At 39.5% G+C, this 24162-nt stretch overlaps 1 protein-coding gene and 1 long non-coding RNA gene across 4 annotated transcripts in view; both read right to left on the bottom strand.

The window, feature by feature from the left end:
• LOC134872666 (uncharacterized) overlaps window positions 1–3275 on the bottom strand; it is a 34699-nt gene extending 31424 nt beyond the window's left edge. The window contains exon 1 of the long non-coding RNA XR_010166843.1: window positions 3095–3275. This is a non-coding gene — a long non-coding RNA (uncharacterized LOC134872666). The remainder of the gene's footprint in view (window positions 1–3094) is intronic.
• A 5710-nt stretch (window positions 3276–8985) lies between these two features.
• Window positions 8986–24162, bottom strand: part of cadm2a (cell adhesion molecule 2a) — a 180350-nt gene continuing 165173 nt past the window's right edge. For all 3 annotated transcript variants that reach the window (XM_063895524.1, XM_063895525.1, XM_063895522.1), the window contains 2 exons: window positions 15119–15241; window positions 8986–14078 (listed from right to left, as the gene is read on the bottom strand). In XM_063895524.1, coding sequence (XP_063751594.1) covers window positions 13960–14078; window positions 15119–15241 — 242 coding nt within the window. In that variant the 3' untranslated portion in view covers window positions 8986–13959. The remainder of the gene's footprint in view (window positions 14079–15118; window positions 15242–24162) is intronic.

Below are 24162 nucleotides of genomic sequence, written 5' to 3' on the forward strand. Positions count from 1 at the left end.
AACCTTACTGTACTTTGGTTAAACTAGTAAATATTGGTTTATTATTTAGTATATATTCATGAAAAGGTTAAATTTGGCAACATGCAGCACAGTTTCAAAGAGCAGCATAGTTGCAGTATCCATTCTGGTCACATTCTACACAGTGCACCTTTAAAGAGGCCCTATTACACCTTTGGGGTTTCCCTTTCCTGTGGTGTGTTATATAAGTTTATGTGCATGTGAATGGTCTGCAAAGGCTAAACTCCTTTGTTTAACTCTGTAACATAATGAGATCAGCATGTAACACTTGTGCTTCTATTGGCCGAGACATCTCTAGGTGGTTGACCAATGACACAGAGCCGGCCAGCTAACCAATCAGAGCTGACTGGGCTCTGGTTTTGGACAGGGGGTGAAAAGAGGCAGTATGAGGAAAATAAAGAGCTTTTTGAAAATGAACGCTTGTAAACACGTCACAGTAGCGGTAAAACAAAAAAATACCAATATGAACCTGAAATGTGTATCATACATCCTCTCTTTTCTGGAGAACACGGATATTTACACATAAATAAATACATTATTAAATAAAGGTTATAAAAAAGGGAATCAAAGGTCATCACAGAGGAACATGAACTAACCACATATAGGTTGACAGATGAGACAGCAGAAGGTCAAGTCAGTTTTTTTGAGGACTTTTCACAACATCTTAATATTAACAATGATTTGGTGGCAACAGTATGAAGGCCGGACTCATGCTGTCTAACTCACACGCAGGGGCTCCCTTGACAGAGATGGCAGCATTTAGTCAACTCAAAGAGGATGTCACATGCAAATGCCTTCTGGTCTGCAGCATCTGCTTAATACTGACCCATATCCGGACACTGGCAGCAGTCCCTGCCATAACATCTGTTCAAAGGTGACCCTGACCCCCGTGTAGTACCTTGGTGTAAAGTCGTACCTATCTCTCGACATAGATCATTACCTCTGGCCGAACCACAGGGGGCAGCGTGTGTGGATTGAGAAGCATGTGGAGTCTGAGCTCAGTGAAAAACATCTGGTTCATCGTGACCCTTTTGCCCCCGACCTCTGATAGAGATACAACTTTTTCAACCCGTGTTTTTATTCTTACAGTTGGGTGGCGTTTGCCAGCTCCTGTAGGTCTCAGTCGGGGTGAAAATATTGCAATACAATGATGAATTTCACCACCTTTACAGCGACTTAAAATGTCCTGCTTCTCTGGAGTTATTAAGAATTTCTATTCATACTACACAAGGTCACATCTGCATTTCCATTATCTGAAATTGCCGCTCTCTATAGCGCCTGAGTAATTATTTGTCCATATTTTTCTTTTGTTTCATCTGTTTTCCAGTGTGAAGAAAGACATTTGATCAAACAAACCAACTAGTGTTAGAAATATGATAGCAGGTTAGGCAAGGTCCACATCTTATGTATGATTTCATGGTAAAAGATAGCCATGAAAGACTTTTTATTCTATATTTTAAGAGATGATAAAAGATACTTAGGGAAATGAGGTATGGAATTGGAAAAATGAATGATATATATACAGTAAAAATATATGAACGATGGTTTTAGGTCAGAACACAAAGATATAGAAGGATATTACCACTTTGTTCCTGACATTGTTGAGCATGGTCTATTCTAAAAATAAATTCAAAAGGTTCAGTGGGAATGGCTTCTGCTGGTTCATATCATAAAGAGAGAATCAAGGGCAGAGACACTGAGGGACTGATTGCACAAGCTGATAGTTTTTGTTTAAGACTTGCATTCATTGCTGTCAGATCTAATATTTGATATTAAGTGGTGTGTGTGTGTGTGTGTGTGTGTGTGTGTGTGTGTGTGTGTGTGTGTGTGTGTGTGTGTGTGTGTGTGTGTCTATCAACAACAGTAAGTGTGCATCTGTTAATAAACTATCAAAACTCTCTGCTATTTAATGAGGCACCACCCGAGCACACATTCTAACTGCCACAAAACTCTCCTTTAACACTGTGCTTTTCTCATCATTTGGAGCTTTGCCCTTTAAACGCACACTGTCTGGAATGGACAAACCTAAGGCCTTTTATATCCTCCATTAGTTGTGCAGCAGATACATATTAGCAGTATCACTGCTACCACGGCAGCATCCAGCCAAAGGCCCACTAATGCTTGGCAATCTTCCATAAAGCTCACATTCCACCATGATATACTTCTGCTACATGGTTGCCTCACATAAAATGAGCTTCATAGATATTATGACAGACAATACAGTGATGTTTTGGCTCGGTGCCATCATTACTTTAACTGTGAAGCAGTACAGCTGCTATTAGTTTCCTGTCCAGACTGTCAGCTTTAATGGATATGTTCTCCCACATGAAATGAGCAGTTGGGAATCTACACATTTTGTTAACTCTACAGAGTGGCAATGTTCCAAAAGCTGTTAAGGTTATCATCATAAAAATGATCAAATGATAAGAATTAAAAATGATGCCAAACCTATTTAAAGTGTTGATTTGTTAACAGGAAAATGTATTCCTATAATCTTTTTAAGTTTCCTAAATCTTTCATTATAACTGATATAAATAAATAGATGGTTAGATATACTTAATTTATGCCAAATTGGGAAATTATTTATTTATTAAAGTGTATGTGACACAAAACTAAATTAAACAGGAACTGGTTGCAATATGTCCATAAAGTGCATGTAATTGTTTTTCATTTTTGTAGGTTCTGATCATAATTATATTATACTGTATATGCAATTATAATATGCATTGTATTGGAAACATTATATTCTAACCTGCAAATGTTATACCAAGAGAACAAGTTGCATTTTCTTACAAAGAGCACTAAACTATCATACTAACGTAAAAGTACCATTACCTAAATAAACGTTACTCCAGTTAAAGTAAACGTAGGCGTCTAGTGTAACGTGTCATCAATTGTGAACAGTTTTCTTCCTATGCACAACCATCATCAAATCAAATAACACAGAGATGAAGAATCCATAGCGATAGCAGGATAAAAATCACACATATATTAACTGTATATTGCTAGGAAAGTGGTGACAGCCTCCACTGTACTGGCTTACAGTAGGCCTGTGGTTTTTGTGTTGTCTACTCACCCGTGTGAGCGTCGTTCTGGGAGGCTCGTAGTTCACCTAATGCTCTAGGTTCCCTTCTCGTCCTCTCGCAGAGAATAACATTTCCAGTACCGAATGAGGTCCCAAACAGCAGAAAGGTCCCAAACAGCTCACCAAAGTTAAACGTTCCTGAGCGCAGAAGTCCCAGATGCAGGGTCCAACATGAGCACTGTAGCATTTAGCATAATAGCCACAACTAGCAAGCACCTGTGCACCTGTATCAGTTTGGCTGTGATTTGGGTCACCTAGTATGCTATGCCGGTGGTGCCTCTGTGATTAATTACCGGAGATGCAACCATTTTATCTGTTCAAATGCGAAACAATACTAACCATGTCAACACACTACAATTAGGCTACATCATACTTCATGTTACTGCAGTGTAGTGCATCTTGTTCTGTTCACAAACTGCAAGCCTACCCAGGTGCGACCACACACACCCCCCAAACACATGTACCAACATGTAGACCCTCTTCCGGTGTGTCAGCTGACTGCAGCAGTTTGGAGTGTGTCCTCTCTGGGGCTTTGTGTCCTCTTGCAGCCACACACAGCAGCTTTTCCTCTGCTGCAGCTGGTGATTTATCTCTTTTTTTTGTTTCTTTCTCACACTGTTTATCATGGCTTTTTATGTGACTTAACTTTATTTATTATACAGACGTGGTGGAGCAGTGAAAAACGTTTTTCAAAGGGCCAGTGTAGTATTCAGTGGCTATTAGCAGAAATACAATACAATTATTTATTTTTACCTATGTTTTATTTGTGTACAATCTACATAAATAGCAGACTTTTCAATTGGGCCTCATATGTTGCACTGCCATGTTTTTAAATATGCTATTTCTTGACAGCTTTAGAGAGGCATTGCCAGACTTGGTAAAAAAAAGCCCACCTGACCCTTCTATCCTTTATGTTAAGGGGTTAATGCTTTTGTGTTCTCCCTTTCTTCAGCATCAAATCCTATAGTGTAAAATTCTATAGTATATCTCATCTTTTAGGTGGGCTCTTAAATGTAACAACACTGCAAGAAAATGTTCCCCTGAGCCCAACCATGTGAGGCACAATGACACATGGCATCACACCTGCTTACAGATGTGAAGCACTTTCTCTTTAAACTGGATTTGATTTTGTTTTCACCACAATTGAAAGGTGTCTATATTCCCTGCATGTTTCCCTGACACAGGGCAATTGTCCCTTTAAATCATCAGTCACCTGCACGATCACCTCTGATCTTTGGCCTGAACTTCAGAAAAGTCAAAGAGGATTTGTTTGAGGTTCTCGATGTGTCCATGGGCTCATGTGGGGTAAATTCCTCCAAAGTAAATCTTGTAGACTTCAAAGCTTTTTTCTGCACAAATTCTCTCTGATGGCATCTTGAAGCACAGCAGACAGGTCATTGTGTGTGTGTGTGTGTGTGTGTGTGTGTGTGTGTGTGTGTGTGTGTGTGTGTGTGTGTGTGTGTGTGTGTGTGTGTGTGTGTGTGTGTGTGTGTGTGTGTGTGTGTGTGTGTGTGTGTGTGTGTGTGTGTGTGTGTGTGGTTGTTGATACACATGGTCAGCACAATTACAGAACATCAAAGGCTACTATCATCACTGCTGTCATCCCCGGTCAATCCCTCCAAAGTGAATCGTCCTGCAGAGTACACGAAGATTTGGCCACACAGGACACCGCTGAGGAGGGATGAAATGGGAAATGAAGATGAGTTATGAGGCCCATGTGAAGGGGCAGGTGATATAATGGAGGAAAGCGATGAAAATGAAAGATTTGGATTGATGGAGGGATGGAAAGAAGAGGCTTTTACTGAAACTCTAAAAAGGAAGCAAGCAGAGATGTGGGCATGAGAATCCACATCATAAAGAAGAGGAAGGTATTTGCATATGGAGCGGCTGATACCTTCGAGACAGGTGCAGCTCTCGCAGCTGGCAGACTGACAGCACTGGGCAGGTGTGAAGCTCGGCACATTCAGAAAGTGACACTTAACGAGAGTTGTGTGTGTGTGTGTATGTATGTGTACGTGTGTATATGTGTGTGTGTGTGGCTCTGTGTGTGTGTGTGAAGGGTGCACCATTCATCTTAAGCAGCCCTTTGTGCAGCAACCTTCGAAATAGATACATACTGTATCAGTTCTCTCAGCTTTCCCCAGCACATCAATCAGCGTCCTTCGTTCTAATTGCTGTTTGCTTTTCTACAATGTTCTTGTTCTCCTAAAGTTTCACCAAGGGACAGGAAAGTGTTTTATCGGCCAAACATTGAACATTTATGTTATTACTTTATATGAAAACCTGAGGTACTGTATGTGTCTGGACTGATGACTGATTTAAGGGCTTATTTTATTACCTTTAATCACGGCATGTCATACAGCATAAGAACACGTTTAACTTGTCAATTTGTTGCTTGGCCAAGAGGTGCGTTATTTTTCATTCTCAAACAGTCTTGCACTGACAAACCTAAATGAATGCATCAATCAATATTCCCCCTTTCTCCCCATCCTGCTTTATCCCCTTGTCATTTCCACTGGTGGAGACCAAGTAGCCAATTTTAAACAAGCAGCGTGAATCTGTAAGATTAAGTACAATATATTTTGTCCATCTTTCTTCATCTTAATGTAAAATCTTTCTATCCTGTTTTTGCTCTAGGACTTTTCACAGTTGGTTAAATTGGCCTCATCAGCAACTCACTTTGTTTCCAGACACATTCGAGGTCATTGATTATGTATTTGAGACAAAAATAATCAGTGGTTTCCTTTCTTTTTGTGAAAAGAAAACAGAGTAAAGGCTTGAATGCCTGATTAAAAACAACATTTTTCTCCTTTCGCAAAGAAACGTATTGACTGTTCAAATCAGAAAAGGATCACAGATAATAAAATAATCCGTAGCAAGAATGGAAAAATTAGTCCTGACAGCTTGTGCTTGAAGAAAGTCTCAACTCTAACTCAGAGAGTGTTGGGTTTCTCAATAATGACGATGTGATACTGAAGAGATGAGTGTGTTTAAATGAAAAAAAACATGCTTTTGGGAGGGTAATATGGTCATGGTATATAACTCTAACATTCAGTTTAACATTATATCCCAGGTGTGATTGTCCATGAAGGATCCTTCTGACAGAGTTGTATATTGGCATAAAAAAAAATACAGTGTTGGGTCTGGGTTTCGTGACAGCTCAGTGAATGTTGTGTGCTATTCATTCACTGCATGGCTTCAAATCCATTGTTGCCTGTCATCCCACCTGTCTCCTCCATCTGTCCCGTTGTTATTGTAGAAAAATACTACAAACGAAAAACTTTCAGTAAATTGGGAAAGTTGGAACATCATTGGCTTTGGGGAATGCAAAAATGACTTGACATCGAGAAAGGTTGAGAAAAATCAATCATGCAAAACAACATTTGGCAGGAAAAGCTATTTCTGTCTGGTCTTCCTCGACTTCTCTGTCCCAGTTCAGAACCTTGCCTTGATTGATTGAGTAGTAATTGAGTTTTTTACTGACCCCTCACTTTTCATCAGCAGAAGAATCACACCTCCGCTGCAGAAATGCAACCCTCTCCAGGCTGTAGTTATTCCTGACAGGTGGGCTGATTGCAGCAGCTTTCTTCGGTCTAACATGACGTCTTATTGCCATTACATAATCCCCCTCTCAGTCATCATCTTCTGACTTGCTGAAAAAGATACCTCTCTCTCCACTTTATCCGGCTCATTTACATCCTCTCTCAGTCTCTTCCTATCCATATTCTCTTATGACTTGTTTTGCACTCTATCTTTCCTCACACTTTTATGCATATACTTCACTTTCTAGATGCTGTTGGAGCAGAACTTATTCAAGTCACATGGTCAAGATGTAAAGATTTTTCTACTTAAAACCACCAGACAGCCATATCTCCAGCCAATACCCTGAGTTTGAGTAATTACTAAAGGCTTTTAAAAATAAATACATCAACATGTTTTAAGGTACAACTCTTAAATGGCTTATTAAAGAATATATCGACATATGCAACCACAGTAGGGATCACATAATACGTTTAAAAAAGGCAAAACATCCCACAAAGGTGAGGTCAGCGGAAAGTGGCCAGACTGGTTTGAGCTGACAGAAGAAAAAAAACACTTACTCAAAAAGGAAAATGTTACCACCAAGGTATGCAGAGCATCTCTGAATGTCACACAGGGGGGTGCTGCCTCTGTCGCTTATAAGAATAGTAAACTGCGCCTAAAATCTCCAAAATTGGACAAGAAGATTGGAAAAAACGTTGCCTGTTCTGATGAGTCTCCAATTCTGCTCCAACATTCAGATAAATGGTTCAGAATTTGACGTCAACAACATAAAAGCATTTAAAAGCATCCATTCTGAAATGTCAACAGTTAAGGTTACGGGTATTGGTGGTGGGGATATTTCTTTTGCCACACTCTGGGCCTCTTAGTAACAATTGAGAATTGTTTAAACGCCATGTATTGTGTTGACCATGTCCATCCCTTTATGACCTCAGTGTACCCATCTTCTAACTTCCAGCAGGATGATACGCCAGGTCGAAAAAAAACTCAAATCTTCTCAAAATGGTTTCTTGAACATGACAATTCCTGTACTCAAATGGCCATCACATTCCCCAGATCTCACATCAACAGAACATCTTGGGGTGTGGAGGAAGGAGAGATTCTTAACATGGATGTGAAGCCCACAAATCTGCCACAAATGCATGACGCTATCATGTCAATACAGACCAAAATACCTGAGAAACGTCGCCATCACCTTGTTGAATCTATGCCACGAAAGGCATCTTTAAATGAGAAATGGGATTTAATAGCAAGGTGTAGATTCTTGTACTGCAACATAGGATGTGCTTCAGTTTAACAGATGAACTGTGATTAATTTTTTTATTTAAGGAAGATTTTAACACTTGCAGAATATTTTGTTAGCTTACATTTGAGTATACGTGTGCTGTCTTTGGGATTGGTTAAAGTAGATCGTTGTGGATATGAATGAGGGATTTCTTTATGAAATATCCAAATGAAAAATACTTTTCCATACAATATCCTTTCCTGATTGACTGGAATTCATTTTCAAGATTTGATAGTGTTTATCAAAGGGAGAGCCGAGTATTACAGCCTCTTAAATTAATATGGAGAAGTAGTGCTCCCGTAGTAGACTTCCACAAACTGAACGGCATAACACCACCACAGCATGCAGATGGGGAAGCTAAAACACAACATGAATCATTCTTGTTAATATAAAATCATGAACATGTGTCGGTGCATGTATTTGCTTGTGTTTTGTGAGCGGATGTCTGTGAATGGAAGAGATTCACAAGTATTTGTAATAAAACATCAGTGTTTATCTCTCCATTGACAGAAAAAGAGGATTTAAAAAAATAGACTTTGGACTTATACAGATATTTTGGCAACTATTTATTCAACAATTTTCATTTCATACATGAGAACGAACCTCTAAATTAAATATAATAAATCCCACAGACAATGGGGAAAAAAACACCTTCATTACGGTGCTAAATATCAAATCAAGCCCTCTCAGTACAGCTTGATATGAAACCCTTTATTTCACCAAGGTACATGTGTCTAACTCTAATCCTGATCTTTACTGTGGATATTTTGTATTTTGTGAGGGATAGTGCGTTACAACTTGTTCCATCTAAGTACTGATATACACAAAGATGCGTGTTGCTACAAGGAAAACATTATGAAATAGAGCAAAAGCATTGAACTGCTTACATAGCATAAGCTAAATTCAGATGACATTGCGTATCAACACAACTTCTATCATTCTTGAAAACTCGTGATTATTTGCAGCATATTTCTAAATGTCAGTATTTCAAGTCAGTGATCATATAAAACAATGTCTCTTAAGTCTAATATCCCAATGACAGCAAGATGACAATTACTGAAGAATCACTGAATAATTTTATTAACATTGCGATAATCTTAAACTCAACAAATACATGGTGTGTCGGCATTCGGGGACGAGCAGAGTGATCAGTGCTCACCAGTCCCCATTTTAAGATAGAAAACAAACAAACTACAAAATAATCTCTCTAAATGAAATATTTTCCTGAGATGCAAAACAAAAAAAAATGTAAGAAAAAAAAACTCGACATGTGATTGTGTCACATGTTTTGTCATCGTTGTGACGATGTGGAGATTAAGCTGATTGGTTTTAGTGTCAACAGTGCAGAGGGACAAAGAAGTGCGCTGAAGCCAAACTGCACAGCAAACACAAATGAAGGGTCAGAGGAGGAGCGATAGCACTGGACCGAAACATGCCATGCTACCATCACTTCTGTGGAGACCAATACCATTAAAACCATTATTTAAAAACAACGTTTCAACCGGTACAGTAAAGTATTTCAGACAGATTATGACTCAAAGTGGCCATTACTTTCTTAGACATCCCTTTCAGGTAATGGACCCAGAGTGGTTACTTGAGTTTATATGGGCCTCTAATTTCCTAAAAATGTGGACAAGTGCTTGCGCTTTCTTAGGCGAAAATGCCTGTGTGTGTGTGTGTGTGTGTGTGTGTGTGTGTGTGTGTGTGTGTGTGTGTGTGTGTGTGTGTGCACCAACTGACTGTTATACTCTGTGACCAGAGATGCTCTTCTGGGGCAGTGCAGTGTTTTGAAAAGGCGGGTAGCAGGATGAGTACATAATGCAGTATCAGTAGCTGGAGTTTGGACAAGCTTCAATGATAACCAATCGCATCAGCTCGTCTCATCCCTCTTTAAAAGAAGCGGACAGGCAGGAAGCGGGCTGAATAACAAATTGGAGGTGCAAGGCACAATAAAACCGCTCCCCAAATATGCAGCCAAGGACATTCTGATGTCCCTTTTCAATGTCAAATTTAAATTTCAGGATACACTGACACCCTTTGATATAATGTTACTTTAATTATAATTCTGCACTTGGTGCCCATCGACAGCAACTTGTAGCATAATATCTTGCTAGTGTTACTGTTATCGCTTACCCTGCACAGGCGGAACACACACATACTAAAAGTCAGCACACAAGATATTTTCGTGATGGCGTACAGGTCCTTTTTTCTGAAACACTGACATGAAAATTGTGTGCAATTTCATGCCAAAATTAATGCCAGTATTGCACTGCCTGATCTGCGCTAAACAAGTCATCTTTTCTGCACCACTCCCACCTTCAGACAAACAAAGTGGGTTTGTTTGAAGCCAGGAAATGTACCAAGCCAGTCTACATAATGGACGAGTGCCTGAGGAAAATTGCACCGCGAGTATGTCAGCGCTATAACTGTCTTGCCGCCAGGATGAAATTAGAGGCCCATCATTTTTACCGGACATTAACCAAACCCATATACAGTATGATGGAAAGCAAGGAGGCAAAAAGTTTAAAGCTTAGTTTTAACCGACAACATAACAATAAAATTGACTAATAACCAACCAAAAGATGTAACACAGCTACAGTTGATCCATCATAGTAAAAGAGTGCATGATGGTATGTGCCAGGCTGTTAGGAATAACACATTAAAAAAAGATTCAGGTTCAGTCTAACTATCATGAAAAGTAATTTGAAACAAATTAGCTCATTACTTTCATGTCAAAACAATTATTTACACGTGGTTTTCAGAAAGGAAAAACAAACACTCTTCCCCATTGACTAAGAAATATCCATCAAATTAGTCCGAGTGCATAATTCAGTAAATGGCCTCAGTTCTAAACAGCAACTCGTCACCTCAGACCCGGTTATTTATGAGTGTTCATTTAATATAAAACAACCTGTTTCTCTGACTTCAGAATCAACAAAACCACTGTCTTATTCCTAGGATGGATGAAACAACAGAACATTTGATTGACACCGTCATTGATTTAAGACACAATGAAAAGAACCAGAGATAAAACAAAGTTAAAAAAAGACATTACACCATTGTGATAAATGTTCCTATACACACATGTGATACAGAAGGTTTCTTAAGAACGCTTTAGTGCTGAAGGATAATGTGGTGAGGCTGAAGTCAAACCTGTAAATAGTTGAATATTGATTCAAGTGCACTGATTCAATATGGCAAATGTGGCTAAGCTTTTGCATTTTTAAAACCAATCCTTAAAATGTAACCTTAATTCTACATCATGGTGACATGTTTAATGACTCCCAACTTGTGATTCACTCCAGCAGTGCTTGAGTCCTACATATAGAGAAAGACCTTACTTGCTGACCTTATTTGCATAATGTTGTAAATTGGCCATCGAATTGGAGACAGCTGGGCCCAGTATTTTATTGCCCTTGGTAATAATTTGCTCCCTCTTAGTAGATTAGTGCCTTGCCTTTAAGTTTTAGTTCCAGAGGCCACAGTGTTTATCCCTTTCACAGGAGAGTAAATCAGCCAAATTAGTTTAATCTGATGAAAGACGAATGGCAGGGATATATGAAAAGAAACAGAAGTCGTTTCCAAGGATATTTTTCGTTTGTATGGGAAACTTTTTAAGCCTCCAGCGTGAAGGTAGTGTTTCTCTGAAAACATTTCAACTCTGATTTTAAGGATTTGGGGACGGCAGATGGCCTTTTTTTCTTCATTTCTGTTAAGCTTTTACATTTTTGCTAATCACATTTTTTACAACATCAAATCCTTTCGATTTTTAGCACCACAATCACAAGAAGCCACGACTCTCCGAAATGAAGTTACAAACATACTTTCATGGCGGTCCTCTCTCAAATAACTTCAGTTTAAATAAATTCAATATGAAAAAAGAACCAAACAAAAACATGCTAATGTGTATAACCAAAGTTTAGTTTTCACACATTATATACATGCCTTGTGCCGAAACAAAATACATTTGTTTAAAATTGTTCCAATAAGTATTGATACAAAGGAAAAGAAAAGTAAATAGATAGGGTGGCTAATATACAAATTTGAAGGAATTCAGAATTTAACAGCAATTTTCACAATCAACCACATTTTAGCGTACACAATACACAGCAGGGAGCTTAGAACCATTTAAAACAAAAATATTAAAAACATTTCCTTTTTTTTTTTATAAAAACATGATTTACCTTACATTTTCAAAAAAATGCACAGATTTTTTTTCTCCAGAATTGAATCAAAGACAGCCTTAGCATCTCTCCACTACCCATTTGAATAGGAGAACCATTCCCAAGGCAATCCAGTTGTTGGCAAGGGAACACAGTTTCTCATTCAGACATTTTTGTGCTTCTCTATTTATCTTCAGTTTTTAGTTTTTGGAAAGGAGGCCCCTGCAGATCTGTGACCCAGCACTCACACACTAGTTCCTTTTTTGTCTCTTTTTTTGCTTGAAGACCCCATGAAATGGAAATCAAAACTCCGGTCATGGAGAGTAACTCCAACGAAATGGAAACTAGAAGAGCAGTTATGCAGTATAATGGGGAGAGTTATCGGCATGTTGGTGATATTTACAGTTGAACTAAAGAGATAAATTGAGATGGAAATACAAAAAAGGTGGTTTTAGTCAAATTAAATCAAGGCTTATTTATGAACCAACACAGGAATGTGTATAAACAACACTGTTGAAAGCTATCTGTACCTCAAGCTTAAAGAGGTAACCATGAAATTGACATTATTAACAGGGGGGAGGAAAACTGATTTAACACTACAAATGCATTTCCTCCTGACTGTGCACTTATTTGATCAACTCCTAATGGTTCATCTTACATTTCACGGGGTCCTTAAGTATTAAAATGAATAAATGGTGACATAAACACAAACCAAATAATTCAAAGTGGAGAGCTAAACTCATTTCAGTACAATTTATACAGCTTTTAGAGAGAGAGAGAGGAGATGTATTCTTTCTGTACACCTGAACCCGTTACATGAATCACAAACTACTGTAAGCGTCAAGAGGACCTTGAAGGTGTTGGTGTGTTGCTAAACTGCAGCCTGGACAGTGCAGGAATATACAGAGAAAAGTACATAGGGACAGCAGATTTAGCAAATGGTTTTATACACTTGATTGAGTTTATTTAATGGAATGCTTCATGTAGCATTTGTGTTTATTCTCTGCTCTAAACGATACCACACTACCCTTACAGCCCCTACCCTAATAATGAAAATCATATGATACACTTATCCGACAAACCTTGCTACAGTGTTACACAAAACCTTCTTCTTATCTTACAAGGGTCAACTGTTTAATTACAAGTCTAGAGGGGGATGCGGTCGGGGGACGTGGATCTAAAAGTACCATATTCAGTGTGATAGACATGTATAAGGCGTAAACAGCAAAGATCTTCAATAAAATAAAAAAAGACACAATGCATAATCAAAAAGCTGTGAGCTAAGCAATGAAATGGCGGTCCAGTAAACCCATCTACAAAGCATTTACATTGCTACTGACAGACGATACATGAAGGCATTGACAGAAGTTCAATGGCGTCTGTATTTTTAGGCACCGTGTTGATGTGAGATATGATATGTGTTTGTGGACGTGTGTGAACAAAGGGGATATAGTGTGTGTTTGGGTGTCTGCTTAGAGGGGAAACAGCAGAGAAGATGAAGAAGGGCTCATGTAAGAAGCAGTCATGGTAGATATACAGACTTCCAGGCATTCATGTCAAAGGTGAGGAAAGAAATAGAACGGGATCATTTCGGCAGCGACTGCAAGCTGCCTGTGAAAACCGGCTGCCAAAAAAAGAAGAAAGCAATAAAGAAATAAAGGACACGATGTAAATGATAGACAAAAGGCAATAATAGGAAAACACTTGGGGAACTTCTCTTGTCTGTGGACTGCCTGCGGGTTTCTTGTTGATACGGCGGGGGCAGTTGTCAGAGGTGGAGAAGAAGAGGGGGAGGCGGAGAGAGAGAAAAAGAGATACAGAGATTGAAAGAGGGCTTAAGGGAAAGAGAGAGCAGCTCCCTCTACAGTCTAAATGAAGTATTCTTTCTTTTCTTCTGCGTGTGCATGGTTGCCCTCAGCGTTGATGATGGCTGTGTCGGCATCGGGTGCATCGTCCGCCCCTTTGGCCTCGTTTGTCAAGTAAGTTCCTGAGGAAAAGAAAAACAAACCTATATCAAGGAAAAACAAATACTGAGCAGCCCTGCATGGTGTCTGCTGCCTGGGGCGAAATAACACATACGAAGACAATATCCATAATATCAGCGAACGGCTATATAATTTATCCACTGTGTAGAAATACGAGAGGCTAGCGTGGGAAATGCAAATACAGCTGAGCATAAGTGTGGAAAACCTTGCATACTTTATTATTTCCTAAATTCTAAATTCTATAAAGCATGACTCAACTTAGTAGGATCAGCGTTGGAAACTGACCATTGCTTTTTTAACCAAGGCTTGTTTTGCTTTTGTCAATGTTTTTCCCTCAGAGTAACTACATGTACTACCCAGACATTAAATATATTGTTATGTTCAATTGTGATTAAAGAAAGAGATCACTTTGCATGCGAGTTGTTTGTACAGTTTTTATGAAAATAAATAACAATTTTATGCAATTAAGAGTTTAGTTTTCAACACAGGACTACAATATAGTATATATGAATGGATACAGAATAATATGAGTAGTTTAAAAACAGTCAAATACATTTTTTTTGAGTTATAAGGAGCATATCATTTGCCATCATTTCTAAAGAGATGTATGGACATTAGAGATAATGACAGTCTATAATATTGTAAGTCCTACTGGATCTAACACTAGGTCTTAAATGTTTATGTGTTAAGGTCAGAGTTTTAATTTTGAAAACAATCACTGGCAAGGGTTAAAAGTTATATAATGTCATAGCCCTATCACTCTGCCAAATGGATCCTTCCTATCCAATGGATAATAAACCAGTGAGTTCTTTGTACGCACAAGGGACACCACACTATAGGCCGCGCATCAAAGGCATGTGTCCCTAAATGCACCCTATGTGAGTGCAGGACTTAAGCATCCATTCTTTTTTCTCCACTGCTATGTTGCTTGTAACTTGGGATTTGCGAGGGGTCTCGTGGGTGTTTAATGGGACAAGTAGGACATGCTGCTGTAGCTCCATGAGCCTTGAGAGACTCACGTCTGGTCCACTGTGGTTTTTACCTTTATGCCTGGCCAGGTATCTTCCCAGAACAATGATTAGACACAAGGTGACAAAGACGACTACAGCCACCACTCCTCCGATCAAGGCATGGTCAGTGCCGTGCTGCCCCATCGCGTTGGGATCTGAGGAGGGACGGAGAGAGAAACAAAGAGAGCAGATGAAGGCGCCGGTTGGTGATGTGAGGGAGTGAGGGCAGAGAGAAAGCAAAATACAGACAATGGAAAACAGACAAGAGGAGGAAAAAATAAGATTATTTCCAGCTCGTTCCTGCTCTAATGAGCTGCTGTCATTCCTCTCTCATTTCACATCACGCAGTCAGAGCAGAGCTTGTGAGAATAATAACACGGAGAGAGAGAGGAGGAGAGACGGACACCACATTGACACAAAGAGCGGCTACAGGCAGACACACATTCGCCCTGCAAAATGAAGGGAAAGGATAATAAAAGAGAAACTCGGGGAAAAAAGAGGTGAATAATTCAGGATCACCCACACTGTGCCGTAAGAGTCCCCACATGCAAACCAGGGCGGCGGTGGAAGAGTAGTACACAGTAAATAAATCATCACACGGAAATAAAAAGGAAAGATCTATCTTTCTCTGTTTCTTGGCGAGGAAGGATTGTTGTTAGGAAATGAATTGGGTGTTAGACAGTCGCTACAGGTCCCCAGCTGTTGGAAAAGCAGTGGAATTATAGCAGAGTCATGAAAGAGTGAAGATGAGCCTGTTCACACCTCATGCAAAAAACACATCAAAGGCTTCCACTTGATTAAAAAAAAAAAGAAGAAGCTTATTTCCTTCTTTCCACCTCAACTCCCTTTTTCCACAAAATCTGGCTTGCAGGTTATTTGAGTTAAGAGTGAGGACGTGACACTGACGGTGTCCACAGTAGGTGAACGAAAAAAGGTTGACAGTGGTGGGGGAGATGGGTAATGGAATAGCCTGTATTATTCATATCAGTCCATGACACCTGAGAAATTAGCACTCATCTCATTATCCTCCTCCGAGTGCCAGGGCATGCCGTATACCACCTTGTCACTCAGTGTGTGTATGTGGGATCATGATAGCTGAAATATGGCAATGTCAGGGCACGGTAAGCAGTGATAGAAGGGTGGGTTAATACACACAGCACACGTCCTACATTGAGACGGTTTCTCGTCAGTATTCTCCTTTTCTTTCTGTGTCCGCCCATGTGGCCAAATTGAACAGCTGGCTTGCTCTCGCTCCATAACTCTCCATGGTCTGAGTGACCAGGCCGACACACTTCACTGCCTCCCAATGGACAAACACACACTCTTAGCGACACACGCACTCGTACACAGGGACGTGCGCGTCGTGGTTTCACTGTGCTGCAGTTCTGCTTGGTCAGTGGAGCAGAGAGTAGAGGAATGTTCCCCTGGCACGGCCCAGCAGGGCGAGGACTCGGGCGTTTAGTTACACACATGGCTGTGTCTCCTCACCCCATCTGTCAGGACAGTGAGTGTTTCTTAACCGTCATACACACTCACTGTCCTCCTGCTGCGCTTCAATACGGCTGTTACAACGCAGTGCGGGCACAAACAAGCCATGACAGTTATATGTCTGCCTATAGAGAACTACAAGCAGTATGCTGGGGACATGTTCAAGAGATTGTCTGAAATGCTGCTACTGCATCGCTGCTTTAAAGGTATACTCGATTAAAAATCTGTCTATGGAGTAGAATTGAAAGGATGCTGTGAAATAACAATAGCTTGCTACCACAGAAATAATAGCAACTGGAGTAAGATTGTATACATTTACAGTTTCTTCACAACTTACAACATTTTTCTTGTGGCTCCTTAAAGCTCCAACTCTCAGAAAATAATCATATTTAGTGATTTACTGGGAAAGTGACAATTGTTTGCAAGATACTGAGCATATTGATCAATGGCTGGGAAGCAGATTATGCTGCAGTATGGGTTTGAGGAGTTTCTAAAGATGTTTTTTTTAGCAATGTTCTTCCTCCCAATAATGCATCACTATCTTGTAGTTACTTTAAAACCAGAGTGACTACAGCAGTCGGTCTGCGAAAGAAACAAGCTACACAATTTAAAGTGGAACTGTAATGATTTGTAAGTTTGTTTCCAGGTCTTCGGAGTACTATGTGTCAGAAAAAGAAGAACAATGCGAGGAATAGAAATAGAAATGACAGTAACTCTGGTTCTGCAGTGTCAGTGTTGAACCTATTTTTGTAAATGGTCCATACCAAGTCGAACAAGTTACAGATGGCAAATGTGTTCATTGGTCTTAGACAGGGGGGGTCAATGAACCTGTAGGGTTACCAAAGGGCACCAACACATTTAAAGGTTTAATAGTAATTTGGATGTTTTTTTTAATCTTTCAAAAATGTAAAAAAGACTGAAAACATACATTAAAGTAACATGAATCCAACATATGATTAGTAAAGATACATGTGTCTATTGGTCAAAAACATTTTATGATCATCAAACAGTTACCCATCCTCATGCTGAATTGTTATTTAGCTAACATATGCTAAATAACTTTTGGCACCTGTCCACAATGGTGAAATTGTCATACTATGGGGTGTAACGGTTCACAGAACTCACGGTTCGGTACGTACCTCAGTTTGGGGGTCACGGTTCGGTACGGGTCCGGTAAGGAACTCTAACATTTTGAATAATTAACTGTATTACCCAGTTAAAAACAAACCACAAACAGTACCACACACACTCAGATGGCCATATTAACTATAATGGCTAATGTCACACAAAAAGGTTCAATACGCTGTAAAACTAAAAAGAATGTCTTGAAAATATATCCAAATAAATTATAAGAAAGTGTTTCAATCACAATCAATAAAAGGCAATACAGAACTGTACAACATCTCCTGATGTCAAAATATAAAATGAAATAAAATCTGTGCCTTTAGGAGCAATGTCTAACATTTGTAATTAACTTGTGAGTGTGTGAAGCCATTATGCCTATATAAAGGTACTCAAGCTTTACTCTATTTTCAAGTTTTTCCTCCAAAAATGAGTTTGTCTACATTGTCAGTAGTGAACAGTGAACAGTGAAGTAAACAGCGGGGATAAGCTGTGCCGGTTCAAATACGAATACCGTTACACCCCTAATGGCTACACATCATTTTAATAGCCTAACATTGCAGTATTAGTATTTTATATTTCATAAAAGTGTTTGTTTATACATGGCATTTCAAGCATTAGTATGCAACTCAATAGTATTTACATGTAGAGGGGGACCTGCTCTTTCAGCTCAGGGTTTCTTGGCCTGAAAAACACTTAAGACCCCAGGATTAAGAGCTCTTTCAAGCCAACTTGGGATGCGTATTTGATAGATCTTTTGTGGGCTATTCCACTAGCTTGATACGTATGTGGCAACAGAAGCAGGTGACCTAAATTCATCACAACCTTTAAGGTGTACATACTTTTGATGTGCATGCCTGTCGAACCCTGGTTGCTTTATTCTACTCTAGCCCTCTGCTACCATGGAAGGAGAAACATTCAGCATGATGTACGAAGACACACTGAGAGAGGAAATGAAATAAGTTGAGACTGATGGACAGGGAAAAGCTGAATTTTCAATTGGAGCAATGCGGACAAGGGGAAGAGGACAAGGAGGAGAGAGATTTAGAGGGGAGGGTTATACATTTCCATGGCTCCAGAACACATTATGTTTTAAGTGCACATGCATTCCTTTCTTTTTTTTAAAAGATATTTTTTGTTTTTTTGGGGGTTTTAATCAGATAGGACAGTGGAGAGTGACAGGAAAGTGGGAGAGAGAGAGTCAGGGTGGGATCCGGAAAGGACCACGGGTCGGGAATCGAACCCGGGTCGCTGGTGTACGGTGCAGGTGCCCCAGCCAGCTGCGCCACGGCCGGGGCCATGCATTCTTTTCTTATGATTAAATATGACACGGTGGCAGAGCAAACTCCTCTTTTAATATTTACAACCCTTCCTGTCACTTGCCCTACCGAGTTGGGCTTGTTTAATATATTTAAGGGGTTCATGGCTTCTCTGAGCAACCGCTTGGTCGAACTTAGCCAAAAGTGTTGCTCCTAAACTCCCTAACTAACTCTCCCACTGATCTATTTCACTGACATATGGTACGGTGAGATAATATGTGATAGTGACACTGTGTGGGTTTTCAATAGTGAATCTTTAAATGGAAAACATGGAGTCACATTGTCATGGCATACTGCACTTTATAATAGAAGCATGTGGGAAACACTGCAGTATATTTTAGGACCAACTCCCAGAAAAGTTTTTTCTTTGTGACTGAAATGTGACAAAACTAAACAATGGTAAGTCTCAGATTGGATCCAGAAAGGTGGTTTAGAGATTTGGAAATGAAGTGCAAAGGAACATTATTTGTTCAACTGAAAGCTCAAATATTCCATCAAGGGCTCAGCTGGAGAGAAATGATGAGTCTACAAGAAAAAAAGCTTCCAACCTCCTCCTCCAATCAGGTCATCACTCCTATTTTATACCAACCGGATCTGACCTTGTTTTTCCACAAAATTATAAATTAAGTGGTGAATTTCTTTATCCCTGAATAAATTATATGAAAGACAAAATGATTAAATATCCAATAATGTAAGCTGAGCAGTTTGAGTATTAATGGGTTTAGTTTGGTTGTTAAAGCTGCCACAGAATGGAAAACTGTATTTACCTTGGCATAGTTGAATAAGGAGAGTTCGGTACATTGGACTGACATACCGTGAACCTCAAACACCATTGTCTCCTCCTTCACGTGCAAATCATGAATATGCATATCACAGCGGTAAAACGGGCAAATTACAACAATCCCTGTGTGTTACGTCACACACGGTAGTCCAGCCCCAACATTTGCATACACCAGCTGCTGGAAACACTAACCACTCCGTAACGTTGCTCTCCAGACTCCAACCAACTGGCTGTTCTTCAAATTCCTCGGTTTCCTCCTCCGATAAAGGCTCAAACATGTAAGGTTGGATGCCAATATCCTCCATGGTTCATCTCTCACAGTTTCGTGAACTTCACTTACTTCTGTGGGCTCCGAGGCAGCCATGGATTGCTCTTTGTAAACCAGCCAATCAGAGCAGAGCTCGTCATAATTATTTAAATGAGCCCCAAATAAGGCCATTCAGCTTGTTTCATTCTAGGACCAAATCATAGGGTTATAAATGGGCCTGTAAAACCGCATCTGGACCTTTTTTGGATCAATCAAAGTTATATACCTTCTTTGTAGACATCAGAGATTAAATTCAAATACCAGAGAGATGCTTTCTATGGCTACTTTAATTAGTTGTAGAAGATTAAAAAAAAAAGCACATTTTGTCAGATTATCTCAAACTGTTATAATCATACATGAATTAGTTTTCTAAATTTGTTCTTTTTTCACAAGCATGTTCACTGCAAACGGAAAACCAGAAACATGTCACAGTACTGTTACTATTATGTTTTAGCTTCAGCAAAGTATACGTAACTGGCGTGGGCAATATACACTCACTATCCTTGTATACACATGCTTAGGGCTCCTGCTGCTCTTAAACTTCAACGGAAAACAAAGATGCTATCGCTTTTTGAGTGAGCAGCCAAACGTGCACCACTTAGCCAAATAAGGCTTGTTTAAAGGGCAACTTATTGCATGTCTGCGTGTCCTTATATCATTCTTCAAAGACCATATTCTCTGTGTATATCTGTAGAACTTCACAGGAGAAGTTTGCCCTTCTGTAGAGTATTGTTACAGCCTCTCGAGGGCCTGACGCTATACCATCCTCCGAGCTGCCTTTCATCTAAAGTCATCTTTTAAATTAACAATCTCAACTGATCTGACGCGGAGTCCTTGATCATATTAGCATGCAACCCAAATGGTCTTCGCATACTGCAGCTTAACATACATCCCATTCTCTCATTCTCTTAAATGTGTTAATATTGAAATTCTTTGTCCTATATCTTTTTTCAAATCTTTTGGATTACACCTTTTCATCTCAATCTTAGCTATATATAGCTCAGTGAAGCACTGGTTTCAGTTGCTCAGATCAATAAAGCAAGCTAGCTTAAGCACAGGCTTATAGAGCTGCAGTGTCCTTGTGTCTGTGGTGTGGGTCAGAGAATCTTTAACTGTCTGAGCAGGTCTTTTTTCTTATATCGTGCTTTGCAGTTAATATGACATTTCCCCTACGAGTTAATGACCACTGCATAAGATACATAACTATAACTAAAACACAACAAATAAATAAAACCTTAACTCCTGGCCTCCAATGGCCTTACACTGCACATTACATCATTAAGTGTGAAACTCAAAGAGGCACACATGACTCCTGATGAAGCCTGCTGCAATGAAGTTAAAGTTAGAGATACACAAGGAGTGCCTGCAAATAGAAAGTAAAGTTGAAGTGTTAAAAAGTGCCTGCAGACTTCACTTGTTCGATGAATCAATTACCTCCAACTTTTTTGGCTTAGGCTGGAAATTCACCTGCATCTAATGCTGCTGCTACTGCCAAGATGAAAGAGCCCCTGGACACTGTAGCAGGGGCCAATGAACTGTGTGCATACACTTTTAAATGCATGCACACATAGAGTTACTGTACAAAAAATAAAGAGAGGATAATTTCGTAGACATGTGTGTTTGTCTTTTTTGCACATTATTGCTTGCTGGGTCAAAGTGGATTAATTAGATCCTGAAAACAAATGACTTCAATCATTAGCTAATTAGCTAATCATTCAATAAAGCCCACACGTGGACTTGTGCACTATCCTGAATATTCAACAACTCCCTTCTCTACTCCCAGATTAAAAATAAATGGTGGTCAACAGGGTAACAGCATGAACTTATAAGCAATAAAATATAATTAATCCTACAAATTCATTAAGTTGCAAGCAAGAATCTATCCATCAAAGCAGCTCCGTGTTCGGCAAAATCCATAACCTCTTCAAAACAGCAATAAAATATAACAAAGAAAGAGGCAGGGAGATGACATCAATGTAACACCTGTGGTAACTCAATCATCACTATATTGCTGCTGCCTTTAAGAAAAAATAAACTGCATTATGCTGCTGGTTAGTTTGGAAGAATTGCATTGTGTGAGCTAACAGTAGCACTAGCACATACAGAAATGAGTGCTCTTGAAGGAAACAAGTGGCAACCACAAACCCAACAATTCCCTGAGGGGGAAAAAAGCAGAGAAAAATTAATAAAAGACACATAAAGTTTAGACTACCTCCACTGTGTGTGTGCCCACTTAAGAGTGCTGAAAGAGTCCCCTGCCATTGAAATTCAATGAATAGAAGAGCTATTACATGTAATTCATAACACTAGCCCCAGGATCTAATGATTGCTCTTTTCCAGTTCTACACCCTGTTCCAAATTGTTGCTATAATTCTTCCCTAAAGCGAGTTAATGTGACAGGCCATCAATAATAATTGCCTAGCAATAAGTGGAAAGACCTTTGCATTATGTTTTAATTTCTTCTGTGCTCATCAGCTTTATGGTGGAAAGGATGTGGAAGCGAAAGAGAAAATGGAGAGAAGTCCTGCACTCTTCAATACTTAAACATTTCACCCCCTCGGGGACGCTGCAACCTGAACCGAGCCTTTTTGGTTTAAACATATCAACCAACCAATTGCCCTGGACACTTGCCCTCAAAAATATATGTCTTTTGATCATCATATGGTCTAACCTGTTCCCTCCATTTAAAGCAAGATCAATAGCAATGGAATAAAGCTGTTACAAATCCCTCCAAGGAAGGAAAATTGTCCCCACCCTAATTGAATTTTCACAGGGTTTGTCCTCGGTCACAAGCAGCTTGAATAGGTGAGTGTGGGGTTAAAGACATACAACATTATCTTTCGAGCGCAACCTGCCCTTTTAATACCGCAACATACATCTATATTTAACAGTGTTAAAGCAGGAGTCACTGAAATGTTTCTGCAAGTTTTCTTATGAACTCCATTTTTCTTCTTTCATTTATAAGATGTAAAGGTTGAGGCTCATAGTGAGTATTACATTTGTGCTGTTATCACGACAGTTCTGGTTTTATACTGTGTCCTCTCACATGTTCTGTAGCTTGTGTTGCGCCGTATCTGCTCTTCATTTCTAAACCAAAAGAAAGGGTGAGCACATTTGGAACATCCTTTGAAATAAATCAACTCAACGTATTTGTACAAGAAATACATTGGTGTGACCAATATTGATGCTTATACTAATAAGTTGACTGACACAAATGAAGAGCTTTAAGCTATATTTGACTTTTTTGATGGACATGAATATGTGAAACATCACATTAAACAGAGGATATGTGCTCTCCTTCCACTGCTCTTAACCCCTCAAATATCTCAACATATTTAGAGGTGAAACGCACATGATTTGCATGGATTTGTATACGTCAGAAGTTGGATTTTCAGACTATTTGAAGAAAATCATCAGGGGAAGTCATTACTGTTGCCTCAAATAGGAAGCTCATGTAAGAATAGTGGGTCGATGTTTGAGCTGTCTTACCATAGATCAGCTGGCTCAAGTACCAGGAGGCCAAACAGGATAAGAGGGGTTCTGTTTTAATGTCTTCCTATTCATATGCAGCTTTTCAGTCGGCGATCACTTGAAAAGGGAGAAATCTTAAACTAATCCCAACTTTTGAACCCTGACCAATCCCTAGCCGCTGCTCTTGAATTCTCCTCTAGTGTGAAGCCAGTGCTATCAACTTCAAGAGAGGAAACACCCTTTGTATTTAGCTTTGGAGTACCAACCATAAGAAGCACGATGGTTATGTATTATCATGGTAACCTCCAATGTTGCGCGTTACCAGAACTCAAATGGCGACCAGCCCTCTCGTATCAATGTATGAAAATGTTGCTATATCTTCCATGTCATAGTCTACATTTTGATTTAGAGACATAAGGTTGTTGGTGCATTTCTTTCTAACATCTTTTGCTCAAAGGAAACAACTCATGGACCAAACAAAAAAGAACTTTCAGTCTGCAATGAGGAAGATGGGTATTATTTCAGTTTTTCGTGTCCTCTCCACTGGCAGAGTGAGACACTAGGCATGAATAATTGCTGTCTCCTCTG

Source organism: Eleginops maclovinus, chromosome 11 (genome assembly GCF_036324505.1).
Source record: "Eleginops maclovinus isolate JMC-PN-2008 ecotype Puerto Natales chromosome 11, JC_Emac_rtc_rv5, whole genome shotgun sequence".
Classification (NCBI taxonomy): domain Eukaryota; kingdom Metazoa; phylum Chordata; class Actinopteri; order Perciformes; family Eleginopidae; genus Eleginops; species Eleginops maclovinus.